A 16305-nucleotide genomic window follows, 5' to 3' on the forward strand; every position below is an offset into this window, starting at 1 on the left:
GTCACATGCCCTCTGCTGGTCAGGCATAAGTAATCAATCAGGCAACTATGCTGGTAAGGCATCATAATCAAACAGGCAAATACCATCACTATTTGCTGATATCATTACATCTTTTCTCTGTTTTTCCTTTGTTTCTCCACTTTTCTCCTCTGCTCTCCTGAAGGTGCTGATTCATGTTGGGCTTCCTGCATACTTTGCCCAAGCAGCCATTCCTTACCCGCCAACACCCATTTCCAGCCAGGGTTGCTGGATCGTGATCAGGAGCTGGAACCTTGGCTGATTTTTCCTTGTCTTTGAGGTCAGTTGTAGCGCCCAGGGCTGAGCACAGCTAACAACACAGAACAGCAACTAAACCTGAGACCATTCCAGTCTGTATCACTCAGTTCCACACTTTGCACAGAACTTACCAACTGAGTAACTAGGCGAATGACACATTAAGTGGTTTAATATAAAACTAGCAGGGCTCTCTCTGCAGCACTATCACTGGAGGAGTCCCACAGAATGTGTGTTACTGCAAAAGACATGTTACATAAAAGGGTTTATTTAATGGCTGCTCTAACTCCCCAGTAGTCAAGTAAGTAAAGGCACTACGCAGTGTAACACTAAACCATTCAAAACAGAAGAACCCAGGTTTGATTCTGTCTGCGTTCAGTTAACTGATCTCAGCTAGGACAGCAGTAAGGGCTGGACAATTTGTGTAAGTGCCCTACTCCCTGACTAGGGAGGGGAAGAGTTAAATTTGCTAAACTCACGATTGCAATGCAACGACCTCTGCTGGAAGCAGGTGCCGATGTCAAGGGAGGAATGGATCGGGCTCATGAATCTGTTGACACTCACTGTCAAAACTCACAGAGGAAGAATGGCAACCTGGGTGAGGTACCAGAGGGCTGCCAATGCCTGTGGAACTGTCCCCCAGCAAGAGGTCAACCCCCTGGGGACGGGACAAAAATTGACAAAACAAAAATATGCATTAAATCAGAGATGGCAGTGTTATAGTGAGAGAGGGATTATAAGAGGGTATTTCGAATGGTTCATTTATTAACAAGGGACAGGCATACAATGTGTGTTCTAAGTTTCTATGGTTCCTATTATTGAGTGAGACATTGATGAGCTATTATTTTTGAATATTCTCATATATAAAGGACACAGGATGGCTGGTGTGGGAAATACAGTAGGAGGTGCCCTTCTGAGGCTGTGATTTACTCAAAGTAATATTTATGTGAGTAATTTAAGACATGACATGTAGTAAGTGTCGCATGCTTGGGAGTAACAGGTGACTTTGGACCTATGGTTCCTAATGCTCTCCACCACTGGGGTTTTCCTTGCGTCGTGTCTGGGTCTGTTGTACACTAATTAAATGACTTTGATTGCCATTAGTCAACAACTCCATTAGCATTGTATCATGTGACTACCAGGATGGTAGAAGATGAACTACCATCTAGCAATTCCTAAGGCACAGCGTTGGGGGCAGAGTAGAAAAAGCTTCACTCTGTATCTAACCCAGGCTGCGCCAGAGTATTAATTAAGGCAGTGTAGAGGGGCCTTTACTCTGTGTCCAGCCTGTGCTGTACGTGACTTGGAAGCACTTGATGTGGCAGTGTAGACTTTGTATCCGATCCATGCTGCACCTGCCTTTGAAGCCCTTGAATACAAATTCGCCAAGAGAAAACAAACAGGGAGAAAATGACATGTAGATTATTGGCGAAAGGTCATAGGTTCTGACGAAAGATCATCGAACTGAAATGTTAACCCTACTCTCTCCACAGATGTTGCCTGACCTGCTGAGTGTTGCCAGCATTTTCTGTTTTTATTTCAGTTTTCCAGCATCTGCAGTATTTTGCTCTTTGTGCAGATTATTGAACATGTTGAAATGATTCTAACGCTGTGTCTGACTCAGACTGTGTGTGTTGGATGAGGACATCATTAGACTCGGGATGATCTTCAACGTCAAGGCTCATTTGAAGAATTCCTGACAGAGGGGAGGGAGAATGGAGAAAAACTGGGGAGGAAAGGAGAAAATTGTTGCAGGGAGCACCATGTGATTGAATCAGATCTCTATGTCACAGAGGAGGAGTCTCACTTACCCACCACCTCGGTCTTGTATTTGCTGTTGTCGTACTCAGCTCCACATACCTCCACCTCAACAAATGGACAAACGATGCTTCTCCCATTCTTGGGCAGGTGTCGCGCTCCCAAGATCTGTCCGTTTAAGAGAATGGATTCAATAAGGACTCACACCCACAGCTCCTCCTCATGCATTCTTTTTTAAAAAGGAGAGAGAACCCTAAAATTCCATCACCCTGCAAAAAATCCATCCCCAATGTAGTGTATGTACCTTTAAGAGAGAACTACTTTTACTGCTCCTGTATACTGTAGTACCGGCAGTGACCACACCTGTATATAAGCCTTGAGCATGCCTCTGTACTGTTAGTCTTTAGACTACCCTCCTCCAGTAAACACCTGTTGATTGTTAATTTACAGCCTCCGTCTAGTTATTGGAAAACATCATACTTTAAGAATCAACGGATTCAATACCCAACAGCTACCCAGTGGCTCTGCTGGTAAATGCAGTAATCCAGTAGGAAACTTAGCTATCCTGGTCTGTGCTGGGACAACATTAGTGGCGCCACAATTTACAGCATGTCTGGGCTAAGGAAGAGGCAAAAATCAGACAGAGTTCTCATTCGAATCATTATCTAGTGATTCCTGCTGGCACAGGATCATGGTTGAATAGCCCACCAACACTAATTGCCTGGACTTAAAGAATAACAAAAGAACCAGAGGGGAGACGAAGATCATTTTTTTTATGCAGCAAGTTGATATGATCTGGAATGCACTGCCTGAAAGGGTGGTGGAAGCAGATTCAATAACAACTTTCAAAAGGGAATTAGATATATGCTTGAAAAGAAAAAAATTGCAGGGCTATGGGGAAAGGACAAGGTCATGGGACGAATTGGATGAGCTGGCACAGGCATAGTAGGTCTAATGGCCTCCTTCTGTGTTGTATAATTCTATGAATTGTGAGGTAGGTGGAGGACAACTGATGTCCAGGGAACTAAACAAGAGAGTCAGCATCATCAGGAGAGATGGGGAGAAGAGGAATCCATCTTAATTGAGTGTTGCTGCCTCGGTGACACAATTATGGGCAAATCCCAGTTTCTGGTAGTGCCTGCTGCGAAACATCTGCTACCATGATTATGCATAAGGCAGGTAACAGTGCAGCTGCAAGGTGTGGAGAGCGGGAGCTCAACTCAAAAGGTGACTCGTCTCGGAGTCTCTCTCTCGTGTACCTGTTACCGGATAGTGACCAGTTGTGCAAACCATGGCCCACGCCAGCCCCAGGGACAATGATGGGAGCGTGAATTGTTCCTTCAGGAGATGAGGGGAGTAAACCGAAGGGCGGAGGGAGGAAAGAGAAGAAATATCTCATGAAGAGGTGTAGTAGAGCAGCATGTTGGAAATTCAAACTGGTGCACCACGCAGTGCTGACCATGGCTTGCTGCAACACCTTGGTACCCATAGCAACCTGAGCCATGTTGTTGTGGTGAGGCATTGGGCAGAGGGATAGGGCAGGAGTATTTTAACTTCCAGGCCTGATTTTAAATGCCGCCAGCTGCTGGCAGGGGAAGACTGGGCAGCCCAAGGCTTGAAGGCAAGTGGTGGGGAGGGGGTTTTGGGAGGGTCATGCGTGAGAGATGGGGTGGGGGTGGAGTCTGCTACAGGGGAGGCCGTGGCTTTCTTTGTGGGGCCTGGAGGAGTATTCCTCTTCCTCTTCCTGGCCTCACAAAGGAAAATTTTGCACTTACCTTGGAGTATCTCATCTGTCTGCAGACCAGCTCCAATCCTGTTTCAGCCTCATAAGGAAGCCATGGCGGTTCCCTGCTCAAGCCCCAGGCAAAATAATGTCGGGGCCCTATTGACATCCTAGTTAATGCATGAGTCTCCAACCGGAGTCCGGCAAGCAGCTCATCCGCCACCAAAACTAGTGGCATTAAAATCAGTGGGAATGGAGCTGGAAATGGAGCTGCTCCGTTTTCACTGCTCACCCACTCCGTTCCCACCCAGCGTTGAGAGTTAAAATTCCCCCTCGTGGTTTCGGGTTTTTTCAGGGTAGGTCATCCAGGTCTCTTGTGGTAAAACAAAATGTCTGCCGCTTGCCTGAAGCTGCACGGTGATCGGTTCCACACCCTTGAGAGTGTTCTTGTCAAAGGGGTCAAAGTTCTCGTCTCTCATGATGTCAGGGTGCAAAACGTACCCACTCTTCCCGTTCATGGTGAAGATCGCCTGGTTCAGCTGCATTGGTTTGTCTACAGAGAAAAAAAAATTCCAAAGCCCTTTCAGATTCCAAGTTAACTTCCTCTTCACTGTGTCAATGATTCTCCTACACGGTTTCCAGTATTTAGAGTGCCTCTCTTTCCTTTAACTGGCACCTCCTCTGACTAATGCTGGGGGTACTGTTCCACAAGGGCTGGTACCGTTCGTCATGTGTGAGCCGAGAAGACAGTAAGGGGATAAATTTCCACGTGTGTTCTCCCGCTCGTCTGCTGTAACTTCTGCCATGGAAACTCCACAGAAATGGTGGAAATTTACCCCTTAAGTGTCAGTCGGCTATTCAGCAGTAGCGACCTTCACCGACAACTGAACACTGTCTCGCAAAGGGCCACCGAATAGCAATTGGAGGCAGATCTCTAATCAGTTTAATCCCCTCTCTAACCAAGAGGTGCTGAGTCCAATTGTAATACCCCTCATACCCAACCAAGCTGCGATCAGCTCATTCAGCACAGACCCGGCTTGTTGTACTCAGCTAATCATTGGATTAACTCACTGAGCTTTTCTAACCCGTATGGCCCTGATCCACACTTAGCAAAGGAGCCATCAGAGGAGCTTCTCATATATTGGATATATATAAAATATGAAGGGCAAGTGTAAATGTAATTTATCTGGTGGGGTGGATGGGGTCGTCAGATGATTACAAGCCGTGTGGGCTGGGCTCAGCTAGTTTATAGTTGACGCCTGTGCTCTAAACATAGCCATTGTTTCTGTAATTATTGTACAATCCAACAGAGGGAGTTGCAGCCCAATATATTTAGTTAGTTGCTGTGCTTGCAACAGCATGAATCGCATCGCTCGAACGTAGAAAAACATTGCAAAAATTCACAGATAGGGTCGCCAACTGTGGTTGGACATACTCCTGAAGGTTCCATCACATGACTTTCTGTCTCGAACCGCCCCACACACTCCTGCCATTGGGGTTGCCCAACATGTCCAGACTCACGGTGCACCGCCTTACCAGGCCAATCGGACAGCGGATAGACTCTTCATTACCTGATTGGATGATGCTTGACTGTCAGTCAAACAGCCTTTTTTCCCCCATGTCCAATACTAGTAAACTAAAGTGTTAAGAGCAAATTAAAAAAATCAATTTTTGCCCCTATGATTTTTCTCCAGGGTTGCTAGCATCAGTGTCCTGGAGAGTAGTCTAATTCATGGACACTCCAGGGCAATCCTGGAGGGTTGGCAACCCTATTCACCAAGGCGTAAGGAAACATGGGTGCTGAGTCAAAGAAGGAAAGATTAGTCGGCATGACCAAAACCTTGGCCAAAAAGGGGTAGGTTTTAAGGAGAGGCTTAGAGGAGATGGAGAGCGATTTAGGGAGGGAGTTACAGAGCATGGGGCCTAGATGATTGAAGGGACAGTTACCAATGTTGGTTTGATAGGATACTGGTAGCTGAAGTTTGAATGGCTGAAGTTTATGGAGCCTCAAGGTGACACAGGCATGGTTGAGGGTTTCAGTGGGTGTTGGGCTGAGGTAGGGGTGAGGGTGTGCAATGTTATAGAGTTGGAAGTAGGTGGTCGCTGTGATAAGAGTGAATATGGGTTTGGAATTTCAGCTTGGATTCGAATAGAATGCTGAGGTTGCGAACACTGAGAGAGGCTTGAATCGGTGGCAAGGGTAGGGAGATTATGGCGGGGATTAAAAATGATGGCTTTGATCTTCCCAATATTTATCCAGAGGAAATTACAGTTTATCCAAGACTTGATTTCAGACAAGTGGACTGACAGCGCAGAGGCAGTGGAAGGGTCGAGAGAGATGGTGGAAAGGTAGAGCTGGGTGTCATCAGCATGCATGCCGCCAAGGGGAAGCATGTAGATGAGGAAGAGGTGGGCGCCAAGTATGGATCCTTGGAGGATCCCTGAGATTATGGTATTGGGGTGGGAAGAGAAGCTGTTACGAGAGATGCTCTGGCTACGATCGGAGAGGTAACACTGGAACCAAACGATGGCAATCCCACTGAGCTGGACAGCAGATGAAAGGCTTTGGAGGAGAATGGTTGATGGGAACAATGCTTTCGGGGTGAAGGGAAGAAAGCTGGGAAGTACATTGAGAGGGTGAAGAGACAGAAGCTGAGAGCCCACGCCCAGAAAATTTTGATTTATGATACTTCAGTCTCATTTCAGGAGAATGCTGCTGCCGCCACACTCTGTGTAACTTCTAACAGGAGTTGAGCTGGGTGGGAGGTGAAAAAAGAAACTTATATAGCACCTTGAGCGGATGTAACTCACTCTCTGGCGCGGTGCATTACGGCGAGTTTACCTGGCGTCTGGAAGTTGAGCGCCACCAGCTGGCTGCCACAGAGCCACATGGGCAGTGGGTCGTAGTTGGAGGAGTCCAGGCGTTGCCCCTTGGGGTAGACGCGGCTCAATTGCCGGTGGTTGTACTGAAGAAACTTCTTGCCCTTACTTTTGTTGGCGTATTTCTCCGCCTTCGTTTCGGGGAAGGATGACATGTCTCTGTAACAGGCCTTGTCTGATCCGATCTCTTTCAACAAGGCAACGCAAGGTCAGCAAGGAAACACCAAAATTACAGCAGGCTAACCAGATACATCAATTCCTCTTTTTACAGGATCCATTGCTCATCAATGGTATACTTTGCTCTTCGGTATTTAATGATCCCTTCTCTGGATTACATGACGCAGAGAGCAGTTTACTATTGGCCAGGAATTTCCTCGGATCTTCTCCCAGTCCAAGGCTGTAACTCTGGCAGAAGTGAGGCAGAAACCCCGTTTACGCACATAAGCATTATTTCCAGCAAAGTTACAGCACTGAAGTGGGAGTAGGTCTGCGGATATTTCGTGTTGGCTAGATCAGAGAATTTTTAAACTCATCAAGTGTGCTGGGGGAGATAGAGACTGCCATTTCAAATACTCAGCATCAGCATCGAGCACTCCCCAATCAGGCATAGCACCAGTATAAGCAGAGTAAGGCTCCCTCTACACTGCCTCAGCAATGCTCCTCAGTCCAAACAAGAGTCCCTACTCCGCCAGTGTGACATCCCACTTCCCACACCAGCTGTCCTGTGGGCGGTCTGAGTGATACAAATAAGGTGAGGCCAATGGGCCTGTAGTGGCGCTTCTTAGTTTCCAAACAGGCAGCCACTGAGCTGTGGGGCTTTTAACAACGAGTAGACGCGTGTCGAAATAAAACGTTCCCAAACGTAGCTTTGTCTTTTAAACTGTTTACTATAACACTTTACAAACAGAATTACAAAGCAAACACGTATAAACGAACACGGTCAAAAACTGTATTGCTCCAAACCTCACAACTTCTGCCTCCTTCAGCCACGTGGAGTTTAAACTGTAAAATGGCTGCATACCATGTGTGGCTTAGGGACTGTACCATTGTGGCAAGAATGAAGGGGGTGTCTCGGACTATACTACTGGAGCAAGAAAATAGGGGGTTTCTTAATACAATAAGTCAATCAGGTAAATTAACTGTATTATGCTATTTAACCAATATTTTAAAGTATTTTCTTAAGCTTTTATGGCTCTTACAGGGCCTATATATCTACAGGGGCTACTCTGCCGTCAGAAGTGATGTTGGGATGTGCCATTTGTATGGGCAGGGAGGGCTTCCAGCACCTCTAAGGGCACTTCAGTGGCATCTGGCTCGATAGTTTTCTGGGCTGAAAATCAAAGGTTTTGCCTCAAGCCATAAAGGATTGATTACCTCAGCCTGGGTAAGGCCTTAAAGGATCTCCTGTCAGTGCTCAGCTGGTGTGAATTCCACTGAGGCTTTTTAAGGGTGTAAAGGGAAAATTCTCAGGGTAGCCTGGGAATTCCCCCTAGCACCCTGCTGATGTAGAGGGCTTGGTGGAAAATCTGGCTATGACCCTCTACTGGAAAATGGTACACAGAAAAAACAGGGTGTAATCCTGGCAGAACTCCATTTTCCAGCCCCCGATCTAGAGCCTGGGATTATTTCCACTGGAGCAGAGATGGCTAAGAGAGGAGAGGTTTTTAAAATAACAAAGAGTTTTGATCAACTGAATAGGGAAATTCCACTGATTAGGAAGCCAGTGTTGAGGGGTCATCAATTTAAAATGATCGCTCAGTGTAAGGAGAGAAGTTAGGAGAAATTCCTTTGCACAGAAGGTTGTTGGAGCATGGAATGTTTGCCACAGGGAGTGGTTGAGGCAGAGACCATTGCATCTCTGAAGCGGAAATTGGATAAATCTTTGATGCAGACAAAGAGATCTGGAGAGAGATAAGGCAGTGGGATTCGTTTTGGATTAGTCGAGCAAACAGCTGGTACAGACATGATGACAACAACTTGCACTTATATAGCGCCTTTAACGTAGTAAAACATCCCAAGACAACAGGCCCAATGGCCTCCTTCTGTGCTGTAAACCGCTATGTTCTATAACAATATAAGATCTGCCGGGATTCTTGACAGACAGGAATTGTGGGCCCAATAAATTTTGTGCTGGATTAGGGTCATGTTGCATGTCAGTCTTGTCCACATGATTCTATTTAATTTAAAGACAAAATTAACTCAATAAAATAAATTGCAATAAGATAATGTGACAGGAAATCGAATGTTTCCATCTGAATAGCCGAATGTATTGAGTCAAACTTACTTTCTTCATCAAAAGGCACAGGGCGGCAGTAGACAACCAGCTCCGACAATTCCAATGCAATCTTCTTTCGCCTCTCCATTATTTTTCCTTCTTGCATCTGTTGCAAAGAGAAATAGTCATTTAACACCATTGTATGAGCATCTTCACCACATAGGCTGCAGTAGTTCAAGAAGAAGGCCCACCACCACTTTCTCAGGGACAATGATGGGCAATAAATGCTGATCTTGCCAGCGAAGCCCACATCCTGAGAATGATAAACAAATTTGCTTTTCTTATCCTAAAGGAGTTGACTCATCCTGGGGCACTGTCTCACAGGTACTGCCCACCCTTCAGTACCTTGCCCAAGTGGCCATTCTAGACGTATGAATCTTGATAGATTATTCAATCCTGAAATGTATCACACTGAAGTCTATCCTATCCTCACCCAACGTCTACAAGCAGGCATTTTCTAGCAGGGGTCACGGGATAGCAACCAGGAATGAAAACCCTGGCTGATTCTTTCCCTCCCTAGCCAGGGCACTCACATCCCACGACTCAGCTCTGGCCTGCTGTCCTTCAAACAACATTCCATTCCCCGCCTCAAAAACCATCATATTCCTGTGGAATATTTGAGTATCTCACTCCATACCGATCCCTACCCACCACCAATCAATCCCATTCCCAGTCAAATTTATCCAGATCCTTTTTAAAGGAGTCGGTCACCCTGGCCTCAGCTGCTTTAGCCAGAAATATATCCGCACTCCAAGGGAAAATAAAAAGTTTCTTCTAACCTTCAGTCTTGCATGAGACCTGTTCATTTTTTAAATTCATTCACAGGATGGGGGTGTCGCTGGCAAGGCCGGCATTTATTGCCCATTCCTATTGCCCTTGAGAAGGTAGTGGTGAGCCACCTTCTTGAATTGCTTGCTCGGGCATTTCAAAGGGCAGTTAAGAGTCATCCACATTACTGTGGGTCTGGAGTCGCATATAGTTCATACTGGGTAAGAATGGCAGATTTCCTTCCCTAAAGGATATTAGTGAACCAGATGGATTTTTTTGACAAAGTGGTAGTTTCATAGTCATCATTATTGATACTATACTAGCTTTTTGATTCCAGATTTATTTAATTGAATTTAAATTCCACAGGTTCTGTGGTGGGAGTTGAACTCATGGGCTGGATTTTCATTGGGCCGTGGAGTCGGGATTGGAGGAGTGTGGGGGTTTAAAATCCTGAAATCGGGGGTCCCGACCCCATCCCGTCCCCAACCTGCCTCCATGCCAGTTTCAAAGGAGGCGGGTACCCGCCCGCATTGCGACCCGCCTCCTCAAGGCGGGAAGGGGATTAGTGCCAATTAACTACCTGACAGGTAGTTAACAGGCAGTTTTTAGCCTAATCCCTATTTTCATTGTTGAAATGTGGGATTCCCGATGGCTCCAAACCACGCCAAGTTAGCGAGGCAGGCCGTCGGGATGAAGGGCTTGGAGGGGTCGAGATGTCTGGTGTTCAGGTGAGTGATGGGTGCATGAGTGCAGAGGTAAGTATGTTTGGTGTGTGTAAAGTGTTTAAAGAAGTTCTACTAACCTTTACTTACCTTTACAGCCTTCTTTCCTTCAGGTCTCGGGAGTCCCTCATCTCACTGGCACAGAAAGCAGAATGGCCGCGAGCTGTCAAAATCTGCAGCCTCAGCTTTCTGTTCCGGGGAAATCTCTAAATCATCCTGAGAGGAAGGAATTAACCTGGAGTACAGATTGTCAGTGTGTGACAGCTTCAAACAGCTGTGAAACGCTGATATTTCATCTGTCAAAAGATCTTGACAGATGAAATATCAATCTGTGACGTCACCTGTTGCCGGGTGGCCCTTAATTGGCCTGCTGAGCCCGCTGGGCGGGCTTAACAAGGTCAATCAAGTCTAAATCACGTGGGTTGGCTAGAACTCGATGGTGTCGGGACTACAACCCCGAAAGTTGTAGTCCCGCCTCCTACTCGCCTCCTCAATGATAATCCAGCCCCATGTCTCCAGATCATTAATCCAGGCCTCTAGATTACTAGTCCAGTAAAATTACCACTAATGCTATCATACCCCCCTATATTTTAAAGCTATGTGCTCTAATTCGGTGCTCACAGTTAAATACCTCGCTTACATCCACACCATCCATGTCTTGCAGCATTTTAAAGACCCAGATCATGTTTTCTTTTCTGCAGTAAGTCATGTCAGTGAGTGGGTCAGTGGGATGTTTGACCATGAAGGGCATCACAACTGAGCCTAATCTTGTTTTCACTCCAAACACACTTGTGCACACACATGCGCACGCACGCAAACACACGCGCACGCAAACACACGCGCACGCACACACATGCACATACACACACACACGCACACACACATGCACACACACACACGCACACACACATGCACACACACACGCACATGCGCACACACACACATGCACACACACACACATACACACACATGCACACACACGCGTACACACATGAACTTTTCAAGCAAAGGTCACTGAATAGTGATCAGGAGTGAGTACACTGACCAGTTTTCTCTTCCCTAACCCGGGGAGTTGAGACAAATTGTTGCAGTCTCAACCATGCCATGGCTGAAATCAGCGAACTCAACACAGAGCAAAACAACAACTTGCATTTATATAGCCTTTTTAACATAGTAAAACATCCAAAGGCACTTCACAAGAGTGTTATCAGACAAAAATTAACACCAAGCCAAATAAGGAGCTATTAGGATAGGTGACCAAGCGTTTGTTTAAAGAGGTAGGTTATAAGCAGTATCTTAAAGGAGGAAAGAGGTAAAGAGGTGATCAGGTTTGGGAAGGAATTCCATAGCTTAGGGCCTAGACGGCTGAAGGCACGGCTGCCAATGGTGGGATGAAGGCAGTGGAGAATGCACAAGAGGACAGAGTTGGAGGAATGCAGAGATCTTGGAGGGTTGTAGAGCTGGACAAGGTTACAGAAATAGGGAGGGATGAGGCCATGGAGGGATTTAAACACGAGCAAGCACTGGGGTGATTGATGAACAGGACTTGGTGCAGGGATTGAACCTAAGCTGTTCCTGGTCTGGATCAGCTACTTACTGGTCAAACCCACAGCCATCAGGGGAACTAAGTTAAAACTGTATTTTGCTACTGGAAAATAAAACAGTCGGTTTATCCAGTTAGGCCTCATTTGTAGCATCCAGCTCCTTTAAGAATTGGGCAAAGAAAGTGGTTGCAATTATTTTCTATCTTGCAGAGTTGATAGCAAGAATAAGTTCCATTGTGCCAACATCTCCCAATGGCTATTGGCTCACACTTACCCTGGCATCTGCGTTCTGTGTTGCCTCCCGGATCTTGGCAGCCCAGTCATTCAGATCTTCTTGACTATCTGCAGCTATGTCCAACATCTGCACAGGGTGGGACATTTGTTGGGAGTGGATGGTGAACACGTACTGCTTGCTTCCTTTCCCTTCCTTCTGAATAACTGCCAAGTAAATGCTGAGAATGTTAATATGGTGCGGGCAATCACAGTCACTTAATAAAGAATCGATTCCAGTTTTGAAAAATGTAATTGGCTCTGATTTTAATTCCCCACGCCTGGCGGAAACTGGGCAGGGAGGGGGATGGGCAGTGACGGCTTCCCCAGCAGACCAGACCTGGCAGGAGGAGGAGCTTGAGCCAGAAGTATTTACAAAATATATTTATAGTTTCCATGTGAGCCAGGAGGGAGCAGGAGTGCTCCTCCGGGCTTCACAAGGAATCCTTGGGCTCCCCTTGCTGTAGGCTTCACCTCTCCCGCTGGTCACCTCCAGCGCCGCCCACCCCGCCACCTCCTAACTGATCAGCGGATCTGTTCCCACGAGTCCCTGGCTGCAGCCTCCTACTGCCGAATTCTTGCTCCCACCTGCCGGTCAGATAATGGGTCTGGCCAGGTTCAAGCGGGACATCGGGAACATTTATGTAAATGAGGCATGGCCAATGTCCCCGAGCTCCCTGGGTTTGTCGCCCACTTCAGGCCCATTGGGTTAACATACTGTTGTCTCACCTCTGATTGTGTTTAAGAACATAGGAATCTCTACAATGTAATTCTTATAGAAATTTGTAGCTTGTTATTATTTTATTATTTTTAAATTGCCTTTTGTATCTGTGTGCTGGGATAGCTGTCTGTTTCTGTATATGGCGAAGGTTGGAAATGTGCAAACCTATTCAGTAGATATGTGCTCAATTGAAAGGAAAATACTGTTTATATTAAATACTATCTGCAGGATTCACTGCAGCAGCTCGACAGGGCTTCTTCAGCAGCACCTCCTAAACTCGTGACGTCCACCACCTAGAAGGACAGATGCAGAAAGTGCATGGGAACACCACCACCTCTGTTAGATCCATGTATCTTAATGTTGTGTCCTTCAATAATCAGACAACAGACTGCAGGGAACGATTCAACAGGTGTTTACTGAATGAGGGTTACTCTAGAACTAACTGTACAGATCACTACTCAGGGTTTATATACAGGTGTGGTCACTGCCGGTACTACAGTATACAGGAGCTGTAAAAAGTAGTTCTCTCCCTTAAGGTATATATACATTACATACATTACAATTCCTCCCCTGTTAGATTAACAGTACCATAATACTCATTTAACAATTAACATTTTTAATATACAATGTTATATGAAAATAGTCCATTCATATATTCAGTCTCTGGGGAGGCTTCCTGATTCTTTCTGGATAACGCCTTTCCCGAGTGTCTCGCTCTTGGTGCGGAGGCAATTCTAGCACCCTGTCGTCAGTTGATTCATCAGCTTCCAATGCTATTGTTTCTGAGGTAGATGCGACCTGTACGTTGGGTTCCTCACCAGGTACGTATGGCCGAGACATGGGGTTGACTCGTTCCTGTGACTCTAGGATCTGGTCAGCATGGCGTCTCACAATGTTCTCCCCAACATCCACTGTGTACATTAGTGGCCCCTGCCGTGTGCATATCGTTCCTGGTTGCCATTTCTCTGTTCTGTAGTCGCGGGCCACGACTGGTTGCCCTACATTGAAGCTCCTTGTCGGCTTCTCATTGATGTGCTGGAATTGCTTACTCTCAACATCTCTTCGTACATTTGGTCTGAGCAAATCCAGACGAGATCTCAACCTTCGGTTAAAGAACATCATGGCCGGGGCCTGGTTGGTGACTGCATGTGTCGCATTTCTGTAGGCTAACAGGAAATTGTCCACCTTATGCTGCAGTGGAATGTCGTCATCGCACATGGCCTTTACTGCTTTTTTAAAGGTTTGTACGAACCTCTCAGCCAATCCATTTGTGGCTGGATGATACGGGGCGGATGTGTAATGCCTTACCCCATTCCTTTTCATAAATCTTCGAAACTCTTCGGACACAAACTGTGCTCTGTTATCAGGGCAAATCTGCTCTGGCAAGCCGTTCCTGGCAAAAATGGTCCGTAGGACTGCAATAGTTTTCTCCGTGGTGGTGGAGGACATTTTGATCACCTCAGGCCATTTTGAGTGCGCATCCACGGCTATTAAAAACATTGAGTCCATGAATGGACCAGCAAAATCAATATGCACCCGTTGCCATGGAGAGGAGGGCCACTCCCATGGGTGTAGAGGGGCATGTGGTGGTGCATTTTGGACCTTCTGGCATCCTGAGCAGCTTCTTGTCAGGTCCTCGATTTGCTGATCGATCCCCGACCACCACACATAAGCCCTAGCAAGGCTTTTCATTTTCACCCCTCCCAGATGACCTTTGTGAAGCTCATTGAGCACTCTTTCCCTTAACTTGGGTGGAAATACCACTCGGGATCCACACATCAAGGTCCCCTGGCATACTGACAGCTGTTCTCTTCTGGATGAGAATGCTGGCAACAGTGAGTCGCCATGTGCTGGCCATCCCTTCACCGTCAAATCATATACCCGAGACAGTGTCGGGTCATTTCGGGTCTCCTTCTCTATACCAGCGTTAGTTACTGGCAAGCATTCAATTATAGTCGAATGAAATATTTCGACAGGATCCACTGCTGGTGCTTCCTCCGCAGTAGGCAGTGGCAGGTGTGATAGCCCATCAGCGTTTCCATGCTGTTTCGTGCCCTTATACTCGATTTCATATTGGTGCGCCCCTAGAAAAAGGGACCATCTTTGTAGCCGTTGCGCAGTCATCACCGGAACACCCTTCTTTGGATGAAAGATGGAGACATGTTGTTGGTGGTCAGTCAGCAAGGTGAACTTCTGCCCGTGCAGATAGTGATTGAACTTTTTCACTCCCCACACTAGGCTGAGGGCCTCCCTGTCAATCTGGGCGTAGTTACGCTCGGCTGAGGTTAGTGATCGTGACGCAAAGGATATTGGCCTCTCTGAGCCGTCCGAGAATTTGTGCGACAGCACCGCTCCAATGCCGTAGGGTGATGCATCACATGCCAACTGAATTGGTAATGCCGGGTTGTAATGGGCCAATACCTCTTTCGATGTGATTAGTGTTTTGCTCTTCTGGAAAGCTCGTCTACATTTGTCACTCCACTTCCATGGCACCCCAGTTTGCAGTAGGGTGTTCAGTGGGTGTAGTATTGTAGACAAATTTGGCAAGAACTTATGGTAGTAGTTTACCAGCCCAAGGAATGACCTCAGTTGTGACACATTTTCCGGTGCTGGAGCCTTGACTACTGCCTCAATCTTCTCTGGGGACTTATGTAACCCCTCTTTATTGATAACGTGGCCACAATACGAGATCTGTTTTCTAAAAAACTCGCATTTGGGGCGGTTAGCTCGGAGCCCATATTCCTGCAATCTAGTGATTAGCTGCTCCAGGTTGGCAAGGTGATCACTGTCATTTTTGCCCGTGACCAGGATGTCATCCAAATAACACTGGGTCCCTGGGATCCCTTGCAGGACTTGTTCCATTGCCCTCTGCCAAATAGCCGGAGCTGATGCTACCCCGAATACCAGCCGGTTGTATTGGTAGAGATCTTTATGGGTGTTGATTGTGAGGTATTTTTTTGATGCTTCTTCTACCTCCATTTGCAGATACGCCTGGGCCAGATCAATCTTAGTGAAGCATTTCCCTCCAGATAGCGAGGTGAAAATATCTTCAATCCGCGGAAGTGGATATTGTACGGTGTGAAGGACCGGGTTCACTGTTACCTTAAAGTCCCCACAGATGCGAACCTTCCTTGGTTCCCCAGGCGTGCTGCTCAACGACTTTTTCATCACAGGGACGATGGGTGTAGCCCACTCGCTCCAGTCTACCTTGGACAGTACACCTGAACGTTCCAGACTCTCCAGCTCTGCTTCGATGGCTGGGCGGATCGTGTAAGGTACCGGTCTGGCCTTAAAAAATTTTGGGCTTGCGTTTTCTTCAATTTTAATCATCGCTGTCATGCCTTTTAGTGTTCCGAGTCCTTGCTGGAACA

The 16305-nt window shown here is 46.7% G+C and overlaps 1 protein-coding gene across 1 annotated transcript in view; it reads right to left on the minus strand.

Annotated features, from left to right (window-relative positions):
- The window catches only part of LOC147114648 (1-phosphatidylinositol 4,5-bisphosphate phosphodiesterase gamma-1-like), a 326116-nt gene that overhangs the window by 27014 nt on the left and 282797 nt on the right, over positions 1–16305 (minus strand). Inside the window, exons 24-28 of the mRNA XM_085992491.1 lie at positions 12218–12381; positions 8919–9015; positions 6597–6821; positions 4159–4307; positions 2085–2199 (exon numbers count right to left, since the gene is read on the minus strand). Of these exons, the coding sequence (XP_085848617.1) occupies positions 2085–2199; positions 4159–4307; positions 6597–6821; positions 8919–9015; positions 12218–12381 (750 nt within the window). The remainder of the gene's footprint in view (positions 1–2084; positions 2200–4158; positions 4308–6596; positions 6822–8918; positions 9016–12217; positions 12382–16305) is intronic.

Source organism: Somniosus microcephalus, chromosome 7, assembly GCF_052327205.1.
Source record: "Somniosus microcephalus isolate GS21.2 chromosome 7, FLI_Smic_1.0, whole genome shotgun sequence".
NCBI lineage: Eukaryota > Metazoa > Chordata > Chondrichthyes > Squaliformes > Somniosidae > Somniosus > Somniosus microcephalus.